This window comes from Coffea eugenioides, chromosome 11 (assembly GCF_003713205.1).
Source record: "Coffea eugenioides isolate CCC68of chromosome 11, Ceug_1.0, whole genome shotgun sequence".
Classification (NCBI taxonomy): domain Eukaryota; kingdom Viridiplantae; phylum Streptophyta; class Magnoliopsida; order Gentianales; family Rubiaceae; genus Coffea; species Coffea eugenioides.
In genome coordinates, this window is record NC_040045.1 from 41,031,844 (window position 1) to 41,050,045 (window position 18,202).

The 18,202-nt window shown below is 36.3% G+C and overlaps 3 protein-coding genes across 3 annotated transcripts; 2 read left to right on the plus strand and 1 right to left on the minus strand.

Annotated features, from left to right (window-relative positions):
• Positions 1-1,842: 1,842 nt before the first annotated feature.
• On the minus strand, positions 1,843-3,305 carry LOC113752597 (protein PLANT CADMIUM RESISTANCE 11-like). The gene is made up of 4 exons (XM_027296700.1): positions 3,140-3,305; positions 2,399-2,470; positions 2,072-2,284; positions 1,843-1,919 (listed from the first exon to the last, which is right to left on the minus strand). Exons 1-4 carry the CDS (start codon positions 3,303-3,305, stop codon positions 1,843-1,845), a joined length of 528 nt encoding a protein of 175 aa, XP_027152501.1.
• Positions 3,306-7,957: 4,652 nt separating this feature from the next.
• On the plus strand, positions 7,958-10,272 carry LOC113752598 (putative late blight resistance protein homolog R1A-10). The gene is made up of 3 exons (XM_027296701.1): positions 7,958-8,260; positions 8,361-8,471; positions 8,710-10,272. The coding sequence occupies exons 1-3, from the start codon at positions 7,958-7,960 to the stop codon at positions 10,270-10,272; spliced, it is 1,977 nt and encodes a 658-aa protein (XP_027152502.1).
• Positions 10,273-10,741: 469 nt separating this feature from the next.
• On the plus strand, positions 10,742-17,961 carry LOC113752599 (protein NRT1/ PTR FAMILY 5.5-like). Its single transcript, XM_027296702.1, has 7 exons — positions 10,742-10,874; positions 11,510-11,625; positions 14,294-14,431; positions 14,613-14,667; positions 14,756-14,970; positions 15,827-16,530; positions 16,831-17,961. Exons 1-7 carry the CDS (start codon positions 10,742-10,744, stop codon positions 17,705-17,707), a joined length of 2,238 nt encoding a protein of 745 aa, XP_027152503.1. The 3' UTR covers positions 17,708-17,961.
• Positions 17,962-18,202: the final 241 nt, after the last annotated feature.

Sequence of the window (18,202 nt, forward strand, 5' to 3'; positions counted from 1 at the left end):
TTGAATCGAGGTTGAATCGGTCCGACCGGTTGAATCTCGACCCTTTCACTTCACCGGTTCAATTAACGGTCCGGTTTTTAAAACATTGGTTGAAAGCTGATGTGGTGCTAAGTGATCCAGACACTTTTGGAGAAGCCGAGCAGCAAACTTTTTAAAGAAGCCCCCCTTTCCCTATTATATTATGAGGACGTCCGTGGAACATGCTTGTCATCGCCCTCGTGCCTTTCTGAGCCCACAACAAAAATTGTTAAGTTTCTTTGGTCAAAGCCATCTGTTAGTCAAAAAAAAAAATTTTTTTTTTTTGCCTTTTCATTTCAATTGGTTACAGAGTATTCCGAGTGTCCGTTACATCAAGTCTTCACCTGCAATAGCTGTATCTGAGTTGAGTATCTTGAGGAATCAGGTACTTCATATCTTTCGTGTCCAACTCTTCTTTTAGAAGTATACCTTTTTTTTTTTCTTTTTTTGGGATAGCAAGCTGCACAAGTTGAAGACTGGCCTATTTTGATTTTTAGCCTGTGCTCAGCTGCTCTTTGATACTGAATATGTACATTAATTTCAAATTCTTTGAAATTGCAATAAAATTATTACATGGTATACTTTTGTTGAAAAGAGAGAAATTAGAATAATACAGTCAGAAATTTTGTGACATAATAATATATGTGAGATGAAAGGTGATTAAAAAGATTTTAAAAAATATATTTATAATTATAAAATCAAAATCATACTTACAAATACTAGCCAATTCAAACTCCCTCGTTGCATCAAGAAGCAAGCAGGAAATTTCAAAAGGTAGGATCGATGATGACATGATGCTAAAGAGGATCAAGAAGATAAAGAGCAAAATATATGCAGCTGAGAATAAAATCATCAAAGTATATGCAACTGGCCAACCACCTTTATTCTTTACGCATCTTCTATCTTTTTGACCACCATTGTTCGCTATTTCGGATAAGTACTTCTGTACTGGAATTGTACAGGAATGAACAGTTTAATCAGATAGATGGGAGGAATCATTGCATCTTTGTAAATCAGACGTCTGATCGAGTTTTGAAATAGAACGTATGTTCATGCTAGTACTGAGTAAGCAGAGCTTGAATTAATTAGTCTTATATACTTTATCCTCAACCATGTCTTATTTGTTCCTTGTCAAAGTCGGTGGATTTCTTGGCTTAGATTTGGTCATTTTTTCTAACTTACAATTTTGGTTTATGGTTGGTGCAAGTGAATGAGAATATTGTAGTACTTATAAGATATTTAGAGGCAACATAACTAATATTCGGAAAATAAATTAATTCAATGTTTTTTTTTTCAAAAAAATTCCTTTTTGATGTGATATAGATTAAACTCTGAATAAGGGTCTTTTTCCAAGTTGTTACTGAATCAATCAAAATTGAACCAAATCACATGGCCTTCACGTTTGAAGTCAATCGATTCCATTCGTTTGCAGGACATAATTCTTTTGGGCATCTAGTTTCTAATTATCTTAAGCTTGTGATTTGATTGACAAGGAATAGAATGATATCAATATCCCTTTCAGCTAGCCTTGTTAAATACAAGAACCAAGTTTCAAGTAGAACCCAGCATTTTCTGTTTTTCATTTTTTATTTTTTTTAAGATGCAGGACAAAAATATCTGAAAAATCATACCCATCACTTCCTTAAGATATTCAAAATACATTTTTTTTACGTTATTTAAAATACATTTTACCACAACCATGCAACAAATACAAACTATTTACTTTTCAAGAATTAATGGACAAATTCTGTTGGCGGTAGATAAGCACTAAAACAAGTACATGCATGCGTTTACCTACCTAATCTAAGCAAGAAACTTCACCCTCTAGCGCTTCATGTCAACTTTCATTGAAGGAGGTAGAGAAGCACTTCTTTTCTTCCTCTCCATGTTCCCATGCCACCCTATCCAAGCCAAACCATGCATCTTACTGGTAAAAATCCTTGACAAAATGCAACAATATATATATATATATATATATATATATATATATCACGTATACATGCAATGCAATGTTAATATAATGGCCATGCAAATCATTTTAATAAGTCACCACCTATGGACATATCGAATCCGAGGTTCTTGAGTTCTCTATACTCTTGGCATAGAGCACACGGCTCATAACAACAATGGACGCAGCAATCACAGCATGGTTTCTCTTCCAAAAAGTATTGTCCCCTTAATTTTGATCGATAAAAACATGAGTATAAACATGGACAGCCCGTCATGAACAAGATCAACATGTACAGTCCTCCGCTAACACCACATGCTGCAATATATGACACATCCTAGTCGATTATTATCGTTAAAAAAAAAAAAGAAGCAAAATGATTGGGAATTAATCGATTTTGCCAAATAAAATTTATTATTCTTGGCAGCTTACAAGTTGATCCTCTGTCGAGGATGTCCGCAATCCGTCCAAACGTGATACATGGACACCAACACGTTAGGCAACCTGTGAATTGATGAAATTTATATATTGGAATATTGATCGGTAATAAGAAAAATTACACAACAGCTTTGCTCCATGCATAAACTTCTTTTCTCTACTCTCTTTGGTTCTTATATAAATATGTCTACAAGCTAGTATAGAAACTATTAAATAGGATCTAGAGTAAACTACAAATGTAAAGTTCTAAGCTTGGGACTGTCTTTCCCCAATCTAATGATTACCATGTTACATGTATCAGAACCTAGAACGTTTTTTCTGTGAACATATTTTTTAAATATCTTTTGATATCACATAAATCAAATTGCTATAGCATATTTTTTAATAGCAAAAATAGCAATCCAAATGAGACCGAGTCTATGCTGGCTTGGGACTCTTTATTTATTGCATCATTCTTCATCTATTGTTCACTTTCTTCAACTGAAATTAAACAAAACAATTCCAATTAAAATTTTTTATTATATTATCTATGTTATAAAGTTACATACTCCCATATCTTTGCAATTACCCCACCAAAATTTTTTTAAAAAAAATCATTTATAATTTTTTTGAAAATTTACTAGCACATTGAAAAGATACCTACACCACCAACAAAAGTAAAAAAAAAAAAGTAAAGGTTATCTGTACAGATCGCAACTTAATGAAAGTGACTGGAGGAAATAGATGTGTACTTACAAGTATTCGGGTCACTCCAGCAATGACATAGACCAGTGGACCAGGGGTCCAAAGCCTCTCGAAGATTCTTTTGATCTTGACCCGAGCCTTTGATTGGAATGGTAGCAGGGGCTGGGTTTGGCCCGTTTGGGTCCGCATCATCATGACCGGAAGAAATTTGCGCCATGGATACAGCGGTTGGCGGCTGCTGTGGGGCTGATGGTGGTGGTGGGAAGAATTCACCATTTGAACATGCTGAGGAAAACATAATTAATTTCACCGTAAAAGAAGAAGAAGGAGAAGAAAAACTGAAAAAGGGGTAAAGAAATTTGTGGAATTTGAGGTCTAAGTTTTCTGGTAATAGGAGTAGCATCCCTGGGAATTTTGGCACATGACGGTTGGGAACGGTTATGAGATCGGGCGCGAAATGGATTTTTAACTTTTGTTGGACTACGAGTTGAAGGTCCATGTCCACACAAACCCCGTTAGCCCATGAGCTTTCTCAGGAAAATTATGGGCTCGTATAGTGGATCTGTGGGAGGCTTGCAATGCACCAATGGATCCTTGCAATATCTTTTGATGAACAACAATTGCAATTACCGGAAACGTATAACTCTTTCCGTCTTTCTGGTCAATTGTTTTCTGTGGATGCCTTTTTTTTCTTTTTTCTTTGTAAAATTTTCTTAATCTTCCTAGGGGTTGGTTAGTGTAAGTGGGATGAGGAACAGGGCGATTTGGAAGTGCAATCATAAAATGCTATTAATAGTCTAGATAAGTATAAAAATTAAAGCTTCTATAAATACAGATACACCTAAAATATCGAAACTTATTGTCTATGAATAAACAAAAATTGTTTCAATCTCTCGATTTCTACGGAAGGGAAAAAGAATTTCACGCTCTTCGTCTCGAAAAGGGAGGATTAGGGAATCCTATTGATTGCAGATTCCTCCAGACCTCCGTTTGAATATTATTCATTTTAAAATTACAAAAAATTATTAAAAAAAGATTAGAAATAAACGTCTCAATCTAGATCGAACTTATATGGTCTAATTTGAGCCATTAATAGCACCCTGCGGTTTGTAGGTGAAACTGTAAAGGCCCCAAACTCTAGATAAATTCTGGGGATAATTTGAGAAACCTCCTCTAAGGTTTCTGATAATTTCACTGAACTCCCTTGAGATTTAAAAAATTACATTTACCTTCCTTGATTTAATAGTTTTAGTAACAAAATCTTAAAATAATATAGACTTGGTCAATTTTTTTAAATGAGTACCCAAAAATGCCCTTGTGTAATGAGTTTTAATTTATTTTCCTATACAGTTATAAGATTATCTAGTATAATTATAAGAAAAAGGTATCAAATTTTTCATGTCCATACCTACTATTTGATAAACAACTATAATAATAATTTTATCACTATAATTGGATACTTTTGATGGTACTTTATTATGGATTTAGATTTATAAGATAGAAAAAAAAATATTGAAATAGTTCATTCAGAATTTATGAATTTTTTGGGTGGTGGGATTATCATAATTTGGTAGTGATTTTGGGTCATTTCTTTTGATTTATTGTTAATTTTAGTACTCAAAAATAGAAAACAATGATTAACAAAAACATTGGATTATATATAAAAGGGTTAAAAACAAAAAAGTCCCCTGTGGTATAGCCATCATACAGAAAAGCCTCTTGTGGTTTGATATCATACGCGTCGGTATCTCATAGTTTGAATTATTTTGAAAAGTAGACGGAAATCGTCAAATGTACGGCGTTTGTCTTAAACGCACTGGAAATGCGCGTGTTTCTTGTGGAAAATAGATTTCTACCACAAACTTGTTCCTAATATGCCTACTTTACCCTTCACACATTAATAACAAGAGAACTTTACCCTTCGACACCTTTTCTTCTGCTTGATTCCTCTTGGATCCCAGTGTTTTCAACAATCTGATATTCAATCTTTTATATGCATCTCTTTGGTATACAAGAGCAGGCTAGACCTAGCTCAACACGTCTTTTAACCTCATCCAAAGCACAGCTAACAGCATTTTGAAATGCTTATGAGTTACTTTGCTTCTCTATCTGAGAGAAATGGCCGGAAGGGTTTTAGTAGAGATGCATCATTCCAAGCAAAAGTTCGGTCTCCAAAATATGCTACGAGAAAACAGTCCTTTTTGTAATATTTGACTGCCTTCTCTGAAGCATCAGCAGGATCAGATATTTGTCCAGGCCACCAAGGATGGCTTCTGACTTTTCCCCAAACTAAATCTGTTATGGAGAATTCATTTTCATTCTGTGGTGGCGAAACATATCCAGCTTGATGTATACTCAGCAAGCTTGGAAGCTTTTCTGTTTTCTCGTCCATTCTTTCTGTTGGATCCGTCTCAGAAGCATTTTCTGGACTTGATAAATCTTGCTCTTTATGGTTAACCTGTCCATCATGCTGGTACTGTTCTCCAACTCCTATATCTTTCTAGTCCTCTAAAGACTTAGTATCTGGAATATCAACCTGCATCAGATCATTAGGAATATCAATCTGCATCACATCATTACCATTGGTCTGGCGGCATTCATTTTTGCTTTCAACCAACTGAGACACTACCCCCAGATTCTGCTGTTCTATTGGTTTGATCCCCATTTGGTTGAAAAGTTTCATGACTGCCAATATCAACCTCGCCATGGAGACATTCAGAAACACCTGCGCCTTCAGATCGATCAGAATCTTGAGCATTAGAGAGAGAAGCATTAGTATCGATACCAGTACAAGATACTTCTGCAATTTTCGCTTATATTAAAAGGGTATTTTTGTCGTTTCACTTAATCCCGTTACATTTGACGATTTCCGTCGACTTTTCAGAATAATTCAAACCATGGGGTATTGACACGTATGATATGAAATCACGGGGGGTTTTTCTGTATGATAGCTATACCACAGGGGACTTTTATGTTGTTAACCCTATATAAAATTAACTTGTCAAAAAAATTACTAATTTGACATTTGGTTACAATAGAAACTAAAAACATAGCGGTAGTTCTACAATTTTATTGGCAAAAAATTAAAAAAAGGAATAAGAAGGAAAAATAATGAAAAAATAATTTTAAAACTCATTCTAAATATAAGCATACCAAATAAGGGAATTTCATTAAAATATTTAACGGTAAAATTGTCATTTTAAATAAAAAGAGAGGTATGTGTAATTTTTCAAACCTTAAAGAAGCTCAGTGAAATTGTTAGGAATCTCAGGGGAGGTTTATGAAATTATCCCTAAATTCTAATCATTGTTGACTTGGCACTGCCACACAGTTGGCCCGAGAGCTTTGGAGCAAGTTAACAGCCTTTATAATGAAATTGTAAAATAACTTTTATATTAGAAGGTACCTTCATCACAATCTAAAAATTGTAGGGGCGCAAAAAATCTAGTTTTGTGAAGTTAGGGGCAAACAACCCCCCAAGTTTTGTGGGAATGATGAACTGAACAAAATTCATATGATTGGGCTATCCCTAGAATAATTTCCTTAGCGTGCTTATCCTCACCTTCCGTGACTACTTGCTTTTACGAATGTTAAGAAATCTTGAAATGGAAATACTTAAACTAAAAAATAGCCGACAAAGAGAAACTTCATTGCAAGACTACCAAAAAAAAATTAATAATAATAACAGTGATATTCAAATAAATGAATAATAGCAGCAAATTATGTCCTTGTGTCTAGCTTTGACTGCCAAATTCACTAGCCAACTGAACAAACTCTATTTTTTGTTTTCTAGGACTAGTTGTATGTGGAACGACCAGCAGCATTACATGTGACAGTGAAATGATAACTCTCTAGTCCCCATTACACAACTTAGTTGATTTTTTACGTATTACTCATAAATTGCTGTGCAATTGAACATTAAGAGAGAAGCCATGCCGATCTGGTTAATTATAATAGAAGATAATAGTAAGAAGTAGGCGGCATGCATGCACGGCAAAAATATGGAACTAGGCATATTCTCAAAATTTTTGGCTATATCTGAAAAATCTCGACAGGAATTCTCATCTATTTAGAACCATGAAGAAATCAAATAATTATCTTAGGCACCAGTTACTCCCAACTGCATATAAATAGGAAGAAAGTTGTCTTCCAGCCATAGATCTCACATCATCATCAGGCCCGGGTGGAAATGGCTGGCTCTCCCGGTAGTCCTATTGGTGGCTACCACAATTATGAGGATGATGACTTCTATGTTGAACTGAAAAGCCAAATTTTGCAATTGACAGCAGATGATGATAAATTCAGAAGATTATCCAGAAGCCAAAAATTCAACAGGGCTGCATAGTAGCCTACCTTACTGCGAATAAGGCCTACAATAACTTAACTGGTAGGGGATTGATAGTGCTGCTTTGCTACCGATAAATCTATCCTATAATATGTCTGAGAATTTGTGAAGGCACTGGAGTGTTATAAACAAATTGAATTCCTTGTATTGTATACGTACATCACATGTTCAGTTACGTAGATTCGTAAATATTAGTATTGTTGGTGCAAATTCTTCCAATGGTTTTGCTTTGCTTCTCTTTGCTTGATTCCTCGTCATTTCTGCATTTTCTTTTCCAGTGGGGTTCTAACCTCTTTTGTTTTCCTTGCTTTGTATTATGATTGAAGCACTGTAAAAATTAATCTTATCTGCTTTAGTATTTTATTCGAAGGGTGTTCTCTGTCACTACCTCATTCGTAACTCTTCAAACACTGTATAATTCTTAACTCATTAAGTTTGCCTTCTGGCCACGTTTTTTGAAATTCAGGTGCTTCCCTCGACTTGTCAAACAAGTTAACCGCTACCCAAAAACGTGTAAAGTGCAAATGCCAGATTTTGTCCATTTCAGAGCTACAGAGAGCAAAGAAATGGAGATCTCAAACGTCCCATTTCAGTACTCAGTATTAGGATTCATCTTACAAAATTTGAAGGAGTCAGTTCAATGCAACACTGAATTAATTGGTGGAGTTTCAAAAAGCGTGAAGCGACTCTGCGGTGATCTTGATACATTGAGAGCATTTATCAAGGAGTACTATGAGAGGCGGAGCAACAGCCAAATCTTGGAGAAGTTGGCGAACGAGATAAGAAACGTGGTTTATCAAGCCGAGGATGCTATTGAAACTTATATTGTTTTGGAATCAAAGCATAAGGGTCGACGCACAATTGGTGTAGCTAGCGGCCGATCATATTGGTGGTTATGTTTCTGATGCTTTGAATGCCACCAAACAGATTGAGGATGTTTGTAGAAAGTTGAAGGAGATTTATCACATCAAGACGCCATTGGTTCCTGATGCCATGCAAGTTGGTCAGAGTTCCAAAAGGATTCCAAAGAAGGAAGAGGTAAGGATGGGCTATTACTTCCCTTTTTAGATTTTTTTTACAAGGCATTGGTATTCTATTTTACTTTGAACTTTGAAGACGCACCATTAGAAATTCACCTACTCAATGGGGTACAAATTTTCCTATGTTGTAATCATTTTCCAACTTCTAATCCTTGTAAGTGTATGTCCTCAATTTCCTATTCTAAATTAACTTCGATGATCTTGGGGTGTCGTGCCAATGTTGTCCATACCTGCAGGCTGTCACTGAAGAGGAAGATAATGTGGTTGGCCTAGACGATGAAGCCAAAAATGTAATTGAACTTCTTACCGAAGGATCACAGGAACTAGAGGTTATCTCAGTCATTGGCATGCATGGTTTAGGAAAGACCACACTAGCTAAAAAGGTTTTAAATGACCCAACGATTGAATTCAAGTTCTATTGTCGTGCATTTGTGGAAGTCTTCCAAGAATTCGAGAGAAGGGAAGTGTTCCTCCATATTTTAGGTGCTTTTACCAAGATCACAGAAGAAATTAAGGACTTGTCAGATGACAAATTAGTTAAAGAACTTCACCGGCAGTTAAAGACAAGGAAGTATTTGATTGTCTTAGATGATGTCTGGACTCCAGAAGCATGGGATCAATTAAAACTTGCCTTTCCCAACAATGACAAGCAAAGCAGAATATTAATTACTAGTCACAATGAACCTGTGGCCTTTCATGCTAATCCAAGTTGTGATCCTCATTACTTGCGCTGTTTGGATTTAGAAGACAGTAGAGAGTTGCTAAGAAAGAAAGTTTTTGGAAAGAGTGACTGCCCAGGAGAGTTGGAGAAGCTTGAACTAAGTATCCTGCTGAAATGCGATGGATTGCCTCTAGCAATAGTGATAGTTGCAGGTGTTCTCTTGAATTATAGAGACAGAACTGATTGGTGGAAAAAAGTTACTGAAGATTTAGATCATTTTGTTGCTAAACATCCAGAACAAAGCCACGGAGTAATAAGATTAAGTTACGAACACTTACCTCATCACCTGAAGCCATGTTTCCTCTATCTTGGGGTCTTCCGTGAAGACATTGACATCCCAGTTTGGAAGCTGTTGCAATTGTGGATTGCAGAAGGATTCGTACAGAAAGATCATGATATAAGCTTGGAAGAAAAAGCAGAGGCTTACTTAGACGACCTGGTGAGCAGGAATTTGGTAATGGTGGGTCAGAGGGGATCCAGTGGTCGAATCAAAACATGTCGTATACATGACAGTTTGCGGGACTTCTGCAGAAGGGAGGCGATGAAAGAAAATCTGTTTCAGGAAATTGAAAGGTATGATCAATCTACCTTTTCAACAGAACACACTTCCTTGGATAATGCCTGCCGCCTTTGCATGAATGTCCATCTTTGGGATGGTATTGAAAACCTATCTGGTATACATGTTCGCTCTTTTTTGAGTTTTGCCAAGAAAGAGACTAAGCTACTTCCAGAACATATCTCGTGCATCCCTAGAGCCTTCAAATTACTCAGAGTGTTAGATGTTAGACCAATCATATTTACTCGTTTTCCTGGTGAGCTAGTCTACTTGGTTCTCTTGAGATATATTGCTCTCTCTTCTAGATGCAAGATCCTTCCAGAGAAAATGTCTAACCTACAAATCTTGCGAACTGTTATATTTGAAACATCATGGCCTACCCTTGAGATCAAGGCAGACATATGGAAGATGCCACAACTAAGGCATCTAATCACCAACACTTCTGCATGTTTACCTTTGCCACTTGCAAAAATCCACAAGGGTGAACCCTCCATAAGTGCAAATCTACAAACCCTTTCATGAGTTGCAAAAAGGATGTATTTGAGAGGGTTCCTAAACTCAAGAAATTGGGTATATGTGGGAGATTGGCATCATTTATGCAGGGCAGCAATGAATCCAGTTTATTCGACAGTTTCTCCAAGTTAGAGTTCTTGGAAAATTTGAAACTAATCAATGATGATTTCAACTCTAAACTACATTTCCTTCCTCATGAATGCAAGTTTCCAAGGAGTCTAACAAGGTTGACTTTGTTAAATACCATGCTTGATTGGAAACACATGTCAATACTGGGAAAGTTGGAGAATCTTGAGGTACTCAAGTTGAAGGACAACGCATTTGAGGGAAAGAGCTAGGTGGCAAACAGGAAGGTGGTTTTCTTCGCCTTCAAGTTTTGAATATTGGCAGCACTAACTTAGTAACTTGGAAAGCTTCAGCGAGCGATTTTCCAAGACTGAGATGCCTAGTTCTTTTGCACTGCAATAAGCTCGAGGCCATGCCACCTGGGATTGCGCAAATAGCCAGCCTCCAAGCAGTTGAAGTATATTGCACCAGTGATTCGGCAGTTTACTCCGCTAAGAAGATTCAGGCGTTGAAACTAGAATCGCAATCACAGCAACCAAACACTGGTACCAAAAGTCGCGGATTTAAGCTCTCTGTTTACCCTCCGGAAGAGTGATCTTTCATGATAGATAAGTGAAATAGTTTTTCTTCCACCATTTTTAGTTATCTCCCTTGTTCCTTGATCATCTTGCAACTTAAAGTTTGGTTCTTCGCAATTGAACCAGACCTTTCTTACAGTTATCCTAGTCGACAGCGCTCATTCATTTGATTTGATTCCGATTGCAAGTACAAGAGTGACTCTGCATGTCCACATAATTTTGTACTTTTTGAATATGCATTCATCTGTTGCAAAAGATTTCCCGTCAACTAAAAGCTGCCCTATAATAAATACAGTAAATAATAGGATTATTAACTAGTGGACTTCGTGTAGCAAGGTTATGCATCTTAGACACTCAGGAAGTCTTGTATCCATGCAGGCATCATTAACATTTCCAGTATTTGCAAGGCTGCCTGGAATATTTTTCAGTCGTCAGTATTTTCTAGTACACTAGTTGGTTTGCTCAATTTTAAACATGATTTTGTTGCAACAAGGATCGGTCCATTGGATTTTTATTGGGTTAAGACGCTTGCTAGACTTGACAAGGTCGCAACTCTATTCACCATTCACAGGATAGATCCTGTCCTTCTACAACAATTGCAGTGGACTTTGGGATTACGAAAGATGTACGTGCAAAGCTCTATCCTGAGAATATGTTCCATCGAGGGATGGGTTGCGAAAGGTTTATGTGTAAAGCCTACTCAGTGTATTGTGTGACGGTTTGTTGGTGTAAAACACTTAAACTCTTGTCCTGTTACTTGAGTGTGATTTGGATATTGGCCATTGCTTACCGTAATATACTATCAAAACAAATGTAGATATTAACACAATCATGAAAAAACACAATAAATTTTTTCAATTAATAAAATTTGTGTTGAAAATTTGTGTTAATATCTATACAATACATAAAACGAGAGCGTCAGTGTATTGTGAATGCATCAGTATATCGTGTAAATACACAATGTCATTTTTTTTAAAATTTCTAATCTACCCTTAATAATAAGGGTAAATTTGTCCCAATCTATTAGGGGGGGGAACCTCCCCACAAGTAGAGAGCTATTTGGATCAACCGTAATTATTTGTTGAGATTATCCACTTTTTCACACTAACTTTCAACTCCCTCCCACCTAATCTGTAATGTGCTGCTCAGCTTTCATCATCTTTCTAAACAATTATCTATATTAGTACAAAAGAATTTGACCAATAAGCAAATATTATAAAGAGATAATTTTAATAAATATATTTTTTATTAACTGCACACACAGAGCACTAGTCTATATTTGTTCTTATAGAATAAGAATTCATATTATTTGACTCCGAAGTCCTCGTTAACGAGGTAGGACCAACGAGGGATTAATAAGGTCATATTTGACTCCGAATTCCTCATATTTTGCGTTCTTTTTCATAAGTTTGGAAAAAAAAGAAGAAGAAGAATTGCAAGTGCTGCATTGGGTCGTGGTTTTCAACAATATTATGCACTGTGTTATGTTACGAGAAGTATTCTTTAATTTCAAACAAAATGCTTTACAATGTGCAATTGTGTAAAAGAAGCCCTCTGATTATTTTTCTTTTACTTTTATTATAAGATATCACTTTTGTAATCTAGAAATATGGTTACAGTTACTCTGAAGCAGACTAGTAGTATTTCGAGAAAACTCCAAACATTGGCACTAAGGTGAATGCAGCGAAAGATGAGAGGCTAATATGCACAATTTCAATCCCGGATATAAAAGATGAATTCACGTCCCTCCATTTTAAATTCACACTTAATACAAAATTTATCTATATCTATATAAATTTCAGAAACGATTTTCAGCAATAAGCCTCTACACAACTTCCCACTCTCAATTTCATTTTTCTAGTTAATACTAATGGTACGAGTCATTGCTGCCTTAAGGGTGTAAATTTAGACAGTAGGGACGTGAATCTAGGGCTTTGTCTCAATATTTTATTATAGGACTAGTACACCAATCCCTTTTATTTTTTTTCAAAAAAAAAATTGGTTTCTTTTACCAAGTTGTTACCATCTCAAACTAGGTGAAATCCAAATTCTAAGTAAACCGTCTAGCAGAGAAGATGCACTGGTTCTTTTGTCCAGGCTCCAAGAAGCAATCCTGTGGAACTGCAGCCTGTCTTCTTTGTTGCACAAATTGGAACCTCACATGATAATTTTATTCTTTAATTTCTATAAAAAAAAAAAAATGCTCCATTTCCTTGAAGATTTCATGTAGACAGAGAAATTCTTGGCATGGAAAACTGTGGATAGATAATGAAGGGTGAATTAAATCTGTTTCACATTCATGATTCAACTTTATTCGCTTCACATTGCTGACCTGACAATGTCTAATAGAGTAAAATAATGCAAAAAAAAAAAAGTGGCCATTTTTCCTGAGTTACCAGGTATGTGGGACAAAAGAAGGCCAGTTTAAAGGGGCCAATTGCTTTAAAAATGTTCCCTGGCTTTTTGCTGCATAAAGAAAAGTATTATAGAATGCCAAAATGGAGGAGCAGCCTTGGTTTTAAATTTCTTTCTAAGGTATATATGCCACAACAAATTTGTCCTAATTCCAAGTTGGATGGCTTATTTGAAATAAATCTAAATTTACGTACGAAAGTAAGTTCTCAATGCTTCTACTGCAATACAATCTGATAATATATGAAACTTGTGATCTCAACACAATCTATAACAATTGTGGTCTTCTTTTTTTTTTTTTGATATGTAACATATATGTCTTGTTATCGAACATTATTTGCACAATTGTAAAAAATATATCAATATGTTTTTTTTTGTGCTAAGGAGAGCCATTGGCTCGTTACATGTTGATAAAACGAGGGAAAGCCACTCCACACACGCCCTGGCCCAGGAGTTCTTTAACTGTCTGCAATGGATCCCCAAACATTGTCAAGCCATGGTCTAGACTTCTTCCCAATTTAGCTAAGTAATCCGCACACCTATTCCCTTCTCTCCAGATATGTTCCAATCTACAATCTCAATCTGTAAAAAATATATCAATATGTTAGAAGTAGAATAATTGATAGAACCATCCCCCAAGTCCTTTTTTTTTCGAAAACGGCAACTGTAATATATTCTAATCTATCTTATACTAAGGGGAGGGAGTGGACTTAAGGAGATCCAAGAATAACTCAGAGGGGATTGAACCACCACCGAATCAAACGGGTGCACTGCGCACCCGTCTGAATTTTTTGAATCAAATTCACATTTTAATGTGATAATTAGTGGGAGACAAAATTTGAACCCTTACTCCAAAACTTACCTTCCACCCCGCCAAGCCTTAAAGGCTTAATGGTGGCCACCATTGGTGGTTCCCAAGTCCTTTTCTACATTTATTATGCCTCTGAGTTGGCAATGGAATAATTGTGGTGAAGTCATCCGCCATCAAAGAATCCGAATTGCAAAATTATTGCCTTTTCCTGTCACAAAGAAAAAATCTTTCTTGGAGGGGTCCTTACTTCTCACTGTCCCTTGTCTCTCCTGCTCAAGCCACAAACATACATCATCTGAAGGTAAGTAACTAATTCCAACCTCTAATCTCAGTTTACTTCAATAATGCCCAGAAGCTAAATATTAATAACTAAAAGTTAAGTGCAGACTTTGGACTCTAGTTGAGATGTAGTACTTCTGAGCTTTCTCAGTTTGTTAGTCCTAATGCAGTGATGCACTTTCTTTGACCATATTTTCTTGCAGAAGACAAAGCATAACAAGCTTCAAGAAAAAAAGATGGCATTTCTAAGAGTAGTGGGTAACTATTTAACATCTCTGATCATTCTGCCATATGTATCATTTAGCCCAATTACTAAAGGTTTACATACTGCTTTGTTTGATGGCAGTTTTGTTATGGGCTGATATGTTGGCAGCATATGTAATGTGGATAATGCCAACATACTTGACAAATGTTTGGAAACTGGGATTTACTCGTGCTGCTGGAATCATGAACGTAGCCAATGGCCTTGCTAAAGTTTTACCCCTCGTCTTTTTCTTGATTGTGGACTGTGGCCTTGGTAACTACTGGATGCTGCTTCTCTCAAGCGTATCCTATGCAATTGTAAGTTCTGCTGTCAAACACTTCTTTAGTTTGATTTCACAGTGTGCAAATTTATATTGTTAGGAGATAGGACAAAACAGTTTTTGATTGTCTGAGACTCGAATAACCATGATACTAGCCCCATTTCCAGGTTCCAGAATCAATTGTCATCATTTGATGAAGCTATTGAACATCTGATTTTACTAAACTATTGGAGTTGCAAGAAACGAGTAGCAGTTGTAAGCACAAACACGTTAAGTACCAAGTGGAAAAGGTCTAGAATATGCCAGGATGAGGTTTCTCGTTAGTTGAAAGTTAAAACTCTTTGATACAGAAAGATGACATTGATAATTCAGTAAAAATGTTGCAAAAGATTTTGTATACTCCATCTCGCTTGGGAAATATTTTGCTTCTCTCAGTTAACTAGAGATAGTAAAGATTCTGTAAAGATGTGACTATACAGGTCTATGACCGTTTCTAAATAGGTGAGGCTTAAAAGGCTCCAACTGCCTCTTTGACAATTAACTTTTTGCTACTGAATTCGTTGATCGAAGTTCTAAAGTAAAGAAGACAAACTGAGCTAGTTGATGACAATTGACAAATTAATGAACTAGGTGGAAGGTAGCAAACACTAGAACAGGATATTATGTCAAAGCAACAGGCGATAATTTGCAGACTTCTGGATCTTATCACTAGAACCAAGTACTTGTTCAAATGCTGTCCCAGAGCTCAACTAAATTGGATAGTTTCATGTTAAAGGCTAATGCACTTAGAGAACATATCAGCTGTAAATAAATTTCTAGTTGCAACCTAAGCAAAACACAGAGATTTTTTGCTATCTGGATTTGAACTTTCTTTCATCTATAATCATGTGTAGGGTTTGGGATTTTTGTCTATGTCAACACCACCAGTTCTAGCCAAGGAAACTGGGAGCTGTAAACACTACAAGCCTGAATGCATTGGTCACACGCAAAAGGCCCTTTTCTATACAGCTTTAGCATTGATTGCTGTTGGAATAAGCGGACACATTGTATCACTAGTTGCACTCTTTGTTGATCAGTTTGAAAAGAAGAAAGCTGATGTTAAATTTGAGAAACCAAGACATCAGTCCAAGCCATTTGTATTGCATCAGATTAGAAGGAAACGAGGCCCACCACCAAAAGTCCCAAACAATCCGAATGCAAAGAAGCAGGGTGATGATGCTGAAGATGATATGTTGTCACAGCTTCAATTTCAACCAGTAGAAGCAATGCTGGCTCTTGTGAACAGAGAAAAAGTAAAAGTATTCCGAGCTTGTCTTGTGATCCTTTTCCCTGTTATTGGACTAATTGCTCTTCCATACATAAGACCATGGTCACTTCGGTTTGGAATTCCAGCAATTTGTTCCTTGGTAGCAACAATGGCATTCTTGTTGGGCTCATACAATGACAACAAACCGAAAGGAAGTCCAGTAACAAATGTTCTCAGAGTTCTTGTGGCCTCTACTCTGAAAATGTTTCACAAACTTCCAACTGACAGTTCCAAACTTTATGAAAAAAACGAGCATGATGATAAAACATTGAGTCATACTGAAGGACTCAGGTTTGGCATATATCCCCTCTTAATATGATCTTCTTCATACAAACTTTTTTCTGTTTGAGAAATTTATCCTTATACAACTTCAAAATTCATACTTGCGAAAAAGTTTTTGACTAGAAACTCCATCTCCAGTTGTAGGAAATACTTCTACGACTTCTTTAAGTAAATTGATTGTCCACAATTGATCTTTTATTGCATATGGATAGAACAAACTAATCTCAAGTTCTCCAGGTAAAGAGACCATCAGAGCATAGAGATGATGAAGCACTGATTTGTAAAATTTATTGATTGTTATGCTCTTAGGTTCTTGGACAAGGCTGCCATCAAAGAAGAACCGGTGACAAACAAGTGGAGAGTCTGCACAGTTACAGAAGTAGAAGAAACAAAAATCATTGTTAACATGCTTCCAATTTGGATCACCTTCATAATTTGTGGTGTCGTAACTTCTATAGGAAGCACCTACTTCGTGGAGCAAGGAAACCACATGAATTTCAAGGTTGGAAAATTGAAGTTTCCTAATTCCATCCTTCTGGTCCTATATGAACTAACCAAGTCACGATCCAAAACAATGTACACCTTCATTGCAAGCCACTTAGGAGCAGCAGGACTAAAGAGGTATGCACCCCCAGTTGGCATTGCATTTGCTACACTATTTTCAGTACTATGCTGCATAGTTGCTGGCTTAGTTGAAACTCGAAGGTTACATGTGCTCAGAGATCATGGATTACTTGACAAACCAGATGAGAAAATTCCCATGACTGTGTTTTGGCTACTTCCACAATACATTCTTCTTGCTGTCCTTGACTCATTTTATGAAAACAGTGCTGCTCCTTTCTTGAGTGATCAGAGTCCTCCGTCAATGAAAAAGTACCTCGTCTACTTCAACCCTGGATTATCTGGGCTGGGAATCACGGGAAGTGTTTTATCAGTATTCTTAGTTGGTAGAATTAGTGAACGAAGAGGAAAAGAGAATTGGTTTCAATATACCTTAAACAAGAGTCGCTTGGATCGCTATTACTGGGTCCTTGCTGTCCTAAGTGCTGCAAATTTCTTCTGGTTTCTTGTGGCAGCATTAAGGTACCCTTACAGGGAACCTACTTCAAATGATAAGCAAGAGAATGGAAACGAAGAAGGTAATGCCATGGAAGCTGTAGAAGGTGTTATTCCTAATATGGAGTAAATTGAACACACTCGGGAGCAAGAAAGAGTTACATATAGAGAGGATTAAGTTTCCACCGGTGCTTGAGAATTCTTCTATGTTGTCATTAAACTAGTTAATTATAATAAAATCCCTGCACAAAATATGCAATCTTGGAATTTAAATGAGTTAACTTGTTTCCTTATAGTAGAGTCATCTGATCATTTCCCCGTAGAGTGTTGTCCTGTTAATCTTGTAAAAAGGAAATCACCAAGACAATGAAGTTTTTTTTTACATGAGCTTCGTTTCTAGCCTCCAGAAAGACCTTCTACATGATAGAGTAATTAATCTAGCTTTTAAAAGAATCACATATGATCAAACATGCTTACTAGTCATTATTCAACAAAATCTATATATAGATGTTAAAATGACTGAAATGTGAATGCGGGGTCAGATAATTCTTTGTTTGTACTTGTAAATATTGGAAACACGGTTACATACTTATAATTAGAGGAAGAAAGCATGGAAAATTCCACA

Excerpts from the sequence above, each read along its gene's own strand:
- LOC113752597 (XM_027296700.1), bottom strand. The coding sequence starts at position 3,305 with ATGGCGCAAATTTCTTCCGGTCATGATGATGCGGACCCAAACGGGCCA. Across the intron at positions 2,285-2,398 it reads CCTCGACAGAGGATCAACTT|CATGTGGTGTTAGCGGAGGA; the intron begins GTAAGCTGCCAA and ends CATATATTGCAG. Across the intron at positions 1,920-2,071 it reads CGGATTCGATATGTCCATAG|GGTGGCATGGGAACATGGAG; the intron begins GTGGTGACTTAT and ends TGGCTTGGATAG.
- LOC113752598 (XM_027296701.1), top strand. The coding sequence starts at position 7,958 with ATGCCAGATTTTGTCCATTTCAGAGCTACAGAGAGCAAAGAAATGGAG. Across the intron at positions 8,261-8,360 it reads ATGCTATTGAAACTTATATT|ATTGAGGATGTTTGTAGAAA; the intron begins GTTTTGGAATCA and ends GCCACCAAACAG. Across the intron at positions 8,472-8,709 it reads GGATTCCAAAGAAGGAAGAG|GCTGTCACTGAAGAGGAAGA; the intron begins GTAAGGATGGGC and ends CCATACCTGCAG.
- LOC113752599 (XM_027296702.1), top strand. The coding sequence starts at position 10,742 with ATGCCACCTGGGATTGCGCAAATAGCCAGCCTCCAAGCAGTTGAAGTA. Across the intron at positions 14,668-14,755 it reads GGCATTTCTAAGAGTAGTGG|TTTTGTTATGGGCTGATATG; the intron begins GTAACTATTTAA and ends GTTTGATGGCAG. Across the intron at positions 16,531-16,830 it reads AGTCATACTGAAGGACTCAG|GTTCTTGGACAAGGCTGCCA; the intron begins GTTTGGCATATA and ends TTATGCTCTTAG.